At 49.6% G+C, this 4,843-nt stretch overlaps 2 protein-coding genes across 2 annotated transcripts in view; both read left to right on the forward strand.

Annotated features, from left to right (window-relative positions):
- The first annotated feature begins 1,914 nt into the window (after positions 1–1,914).
- On the forward strand, positions 1,915–3,464 carry Pmar_PMAR017070 (M-protease precursor, putative). The gene has a single exon (XM_002767448.1). The coding sequence runs from the start codon at positions 1,945–1,947 to the stop codon at positions 3,397–3,399; it is 1,455 nt and encodes a 484-aa protein (XP_002767494.1). The 5' UTR covers positions 1,915–1,944; the 3' UTR covers positions 3,400–3,464.
- Positions 3,465–4,602: 1,138 nt separating this feature from the next.
- Pmar_PMAR017071 (hypothetical protein) overlaps positions 4,603–4,843 on the forward strand; it is a gene marked incomplete at both ends in the record, with an annotated part of 415 nt that continues 174 nt past the window's right edge. The window contains 3 exons of the mRNA XM_002767449.1: positions 4,603–4,644; positions 4,688–4,754; positions 4,803–4,843. The exon at positions 4,803–4,843 is cut by the window's right edge and continues 4 nt beyond it. Of these exons, the coding sequence (XP_002767495.1) occupies positions 4,603–4,644; positions 4,688–4,754; positions 4,803–4,843 (150 nt within the window). The remainder of the gene's footprint in view (positions 4,645–4,687; positions 4,755–4,802) is intronic.

The following is a 4,843-nucleotide window of genomic DNA, read 5'->3' on the forward strand; positions in this document are numbered from 1 at the left end:
GATGCACATACGCGAGTGGCCCGGGAGGATGTTATACTGAGGGAGGGATCGTGTCGGTGCTTCTGGAGGCGAAGAATGGCTGCCCAGACAGCGCGACTTTTTGGTTCAGTGAGCACCAAGACACTCTCATTGAAATATTCGACTTGTGCTTTTTCCTCAGCGTTGTATTGCTGTTTCACTGGAATATTAGCGTTTGGATGTCTCATCACGAAGGCTCCAATAGTCTTTGAAAGGACCATGCCGTACCAAATCAAGTTCAATGCATTGGCTTTGGTCTTCTGGACTAGTTCTGACCTTGGTACCACACCATTTTGAGGTTGTGTCTGATTTATACATAATCACCTGTAGGAGTTCTCGAAGCTCGGCTCGGACCTCAGAGTCGTTTGATCACTACGGGTCGGATTCTGAGCACCTTTGGCTCAGTAGTTTATGCCACGGCATGTTGCGCGGTGAGGGAAAACCTCGTATCACTTTTATAGAGTTCACGAATCAGGTCGCTGAATTCAAGCCTTTCTTGGCGTACAAGATGGTTATATTGGGCGAAGTATTCATGTCGGCAACTACTGTGCTAAGGTCTGCCACTGGAGCTGTTAGGTATGCGACTGTGTTCTAATGCTCAGGTGCATCAGAGGTAGACAGATCCCATTATGGTCGGCAGTGATGCGTACGAGCTTCCTGTTGTACGGGGCCATCACTAATACATTGTGTCACATGAAGGGTAGATGGCTCGAGAGGCATGCTGAGGACCTTATTGTCGGCTATGTCCCTGAGTATGCATAAGAGTGTATTACCCAGTTTCTGATGATGCTTGTCACGGTTGATTTGTAACAGTAGAATGTGAAATAACAGGCGGAACACAAACACGGCCAAGATTAACCCATTTGAATTCCATCCCTGAAGCCCAGCAAGCCTACTCTATGTTTGTCCTAACGAAGATGCACTCGGGTTTGGCTTCTCGTACTCGTGAACTATCAATTTGACTTCGGGTTTCTATACCAATTGCTGCGAGAATGTCGATGGCCTGCGGGAGTGCGCAGTTCTCTTTAGCATGCTGTTGCTCCGGCATTTCATGCACTGATGCATCAGTGTCAATGGTGTTCACGTCACCGTTGTGCTAATCGCAGAGAGTTGGTAGTGTCCAATGATTCCGGGTTTCTGGATGACAGACTCTGGAAGACCCGTTATTCACTTCCCTTTGAGGGGTCCGCCTAGTAGGATTCGCTCCTTCCCAGCTGATCTATTCGTGACACGAGTTCTTCTCCCAAGGTCGCCGACGGTAGTCAGGGATTTTGCTGAGAGCAGACACTCCACCCTTGTGCGGAAGCCTCAGCGCGATTCACGTGTGAACTCGACATGAGGAGGAAAAGGAGCTATCGCAGCCGAACGAGGCGAGGGCAGCGGGCAAATTGGATCGTGTGGTGGCACTGATTCCACAATCCTACGCTGCTGTCTGAACTCGCCTGCACATGGCTACTTGGATCATTCCTCATCCCCGAACATTGCTAAGCGAGCAATGCTCATGTTCAGCCTTGCCATCACTTGATCTGGTTCTGCCAGTACTGCATCGAGTCTAAGTTCATACGATCCAAACTTTTGAAGATGGTCGTGTCTCAACCGAGAATGTTTTCAGAACTACTATCAAGTTCAGAGTGCTGCACTTCCAGCGCCGCGCGTCCTTGTAGGAGACTACACGTCACGTCACCACGTTCATGCGATTAAGTGCCCTCGCTGTCACTGACAGTCATAGGCTGCGGTTGGTTCACCGATGGCGAGTCGCCAGTTGCGATACGCCTCCACAATAGACAGGCCACCTGCACTGCAGATCCTGCAGGCACTGCACGCGCGTGCAGGAGCATGCGCGGGCCAGAGATTCGATGGGACGAGTTACAACGATCCTTTACGCACAGTTATTTTCTCACCTCAATTGAATCATCAGGAGACCTCATGTTCATGGAATCCTTCTTATTGGTCCTTCTCTATGTTGTGGGCTTCGGTAAGGGCGCCTCCGATCACACTTTGGTTATGGTCTCCCATCGTGGAGGCTCACTTGACATTCGTCATGTACCGAGTATGATGGTACAGGCCGCCGCTGCCGCCGGTGAGAGGACACGCTTCCTCAGCCAAGACGACCTTGAGCTTGAACAGTGCCTCGCACAGACTGGCATGGTCCATGACTTGTCTTCTCTGGGAGTGCAGATAGTGGACTCCAAATGTGCGCTGAGCCACAAACAGATAATGGACTATTTTGAGAAGGCTGAAGACAGCCTTGACATCGAGGTTTTTTGCGAGGCCGATTTTGACTTCTCGATTGCGCCAGTTTTTGAAGAGGCTTCGGTTATGCAATCACGAGTATCCACTTGTACTGGCGGCAATCGTGTTCTTGGCACCAACGATCCCGGCTCCTCCTGCCAGGGGAACCTCGAGGTCATGCGCATGGGAGCTGCCTGGCAAACAGCTCGCGCGGCCAATCGAACTTTACGAAGGATCGTATTGGCAATTCTGGACACCGGAGTGGATATGACTCATCCAGATCTTGTCAATCAATTCTGGAAGAATCCGTCCGATGGTTCTATCGGGCACAACTTCATCACTGACAGCGCTGATGTAACTGACGACAATGGACACGGTACTCATTGTGCTGGAGCAGCTGGGGCTCAGACCAACAATGGTATTGGTATTGCTGGAGTGGCAGATGTGGAATTGATGATTCTGAAGTTCATGGACAGCACTGGCGAAGGTTCCCTTCGTAACGCTTTGAAAGCTCTTGATTATGCAGTCCGGATGGGTGCTACAGTCTCCTCACATTCATACTTCTCCCCTCATTCCAGCCGCATCTTCCAGAGAGCCATCAGGAATGCTGCTGACCTCGGACACATAGTTGTTGCTGCTGCCGGGAATGATGATCTGAATCTGGATCAGTTCCCAGCATACCCTTGTTCCTATGCACCATCGATCCCGTCCTTGCTTTGTGTCGCCGCTAGCACTTCGACAACAGCTTCACCGGTATCGATCGCCTCCTTCTCTAACATAGGCTCTGCTGTTAACATTGTTGCTCCCGGCGTCAACATACTCTCGACGTACCTTTTAGGCTCGTATGCTTATCTCAGTGGTACATCGATGGCCACCCCTCAAGTTGCCGGCGTTGCTGCATTACTGGCTGCATTGGGCTTGGGTGGACAGAGGATCACAGACTCTATAACACGGTCTCGTACCGCAACCCTGAGCAACCGGTTAAATTTGAATAACCTGGGGGAATTGGACGCTTTGAATGCGGTCAATATCGGTCTTGGACAGCCGACCAGCCCTCCGACGCCGCCATCTAGCGCGAGATTCTCAACGCTTATCTCCGCGTGGAGTCTTGGGCTCTTATTTGTTATAACGGAGCGATTCGCTTTCTAGCGGTGTTGCTGCAACATGTACTCTTTGGAATACATTGCCCACGAGGCCACTTTTTTAACTCACAAGTGAGGACTACAAAAAGTATAGCAAGTCCCTGCGTTCGTGTGTTTGGTTATTTGTCAATAATGAGCAGCTCTCAACTCATGAAGTTATAAGACTTCGTCGGAAGCTGCGTAGAAAACACACCCCTTATACCGCGAGTCAATCTGGGATCGGAGGTGGTGCTATGTGAAGCAGTAAATAGTTAGTGAACGAATTTGCAAATCGAGTACACTGACATAATAACTAAAAGGATGAGATCGATGCCTTAGTCTTGTTATCAGAAGTGAAGTATAAGAACAGTATTCATTGCCAGAGGTATTGAACTAGTCAACATTGCTACGTAAATGTCTTCCCAAGCACGGCTAGCGAGTATCTGGAACGGCTTAGGTTCTCATGATATTGGCAACACGAAACAACGCCGAATCAGTCATCCCTTGGAGGGTCGGTGAGGACCTCCCAGGGATTGCTCGTTCCTTGTTTCTCCAGAAGTTATTCTAACAGTGCTCGGATGAGTCAGTCGAACTAAGATAGGCCTGCTGCTAGGGAAGCAAGAGAATTGCCCTCAGTCCGAAAGTTCAATTCACTCATCAGTGACATACGGTGTGTCCCATCAGACACACTATTTCAAACCTCTCTGGTGAGGCTCACAAAATAACAACGTGGCAGAAAGGCTTCTAATGAAGAATCTTAGCGGTTCGCGAATCGCGTGTCTACCCCCCAAAGGATACTTTCGTGAGGGGCAATGGAGGCGGTCTTCGCATCACGCATATCGCCAAGTTGCTTAAATTTCCTAGAAACAAGGAATCGCCAAAGTTGGTGAGTTGGCGAAACCTGGTGCTCCGCTTTATCGCCCCCGCCAAGAGGGCGGCGGGAACAGATATCGCCGAGATGGCGTTTTCTTGCTGGATACAGGTTTTGCCAATTGGTCAATGAAGCAGGTTACATCACATCATCTGCTGAAGTTATCGTCGCTTTGAAGTGCTATCACTCGTGTATCCGTATTGAGTCGCCAGCACGCATAGGTCCTCATTTTGATTCGATAATTTCGAGTGTGCGCGAGTACGTGAGTGCGTGCAAATTATTTCTCAACAACCAGAGAAAGTTAGAAGGCGGCGATAGAATCAATTGGAAGCTTAATGGGTGGGTATACCATCTATTAGTATGAGAATCCCAAAGTATATGCGTGGGAGACATTTCTTGCATGTCGAGGCTGGGGTTTGAACCAGGGACCTATCCCGCGCCACAGGGGCAAGCACGACAGACGGTCCAAACCCATAAAGTTTTCTCGGTAGCGAGCTCCGCCACTTTGTCAAGTAGGCCAGGTTTGTTCAAATGCCATCAAAGTTGTCGGCCTTATTTAGAAAGGTCGTCCACTCCTGTTGATCAAGCAGAAATCACCAAC

Source organism: Perkinsus marinus, assembly GCF_000006405.1.
Source record: "Perkinsus marinus ATCC 50983 genomic scaffold scf_1104296970664, whole genome shotgun sequence".
Lineage (NCBI taxonomy): Eukaryota > Perkinsozoa > Perkinsida > Perkinsidae > Perkinsus > Perkinsus marinus.

Coding starts and splice junctions, on each gene's coding strand:
- Pmar_PMAR017070 (XM_002767448.1), top strand. CDS start 1,945: ATGTTCATGGAATCCTTCTTATTGGTCCTTCTCTATGTTGTGGGCTTC.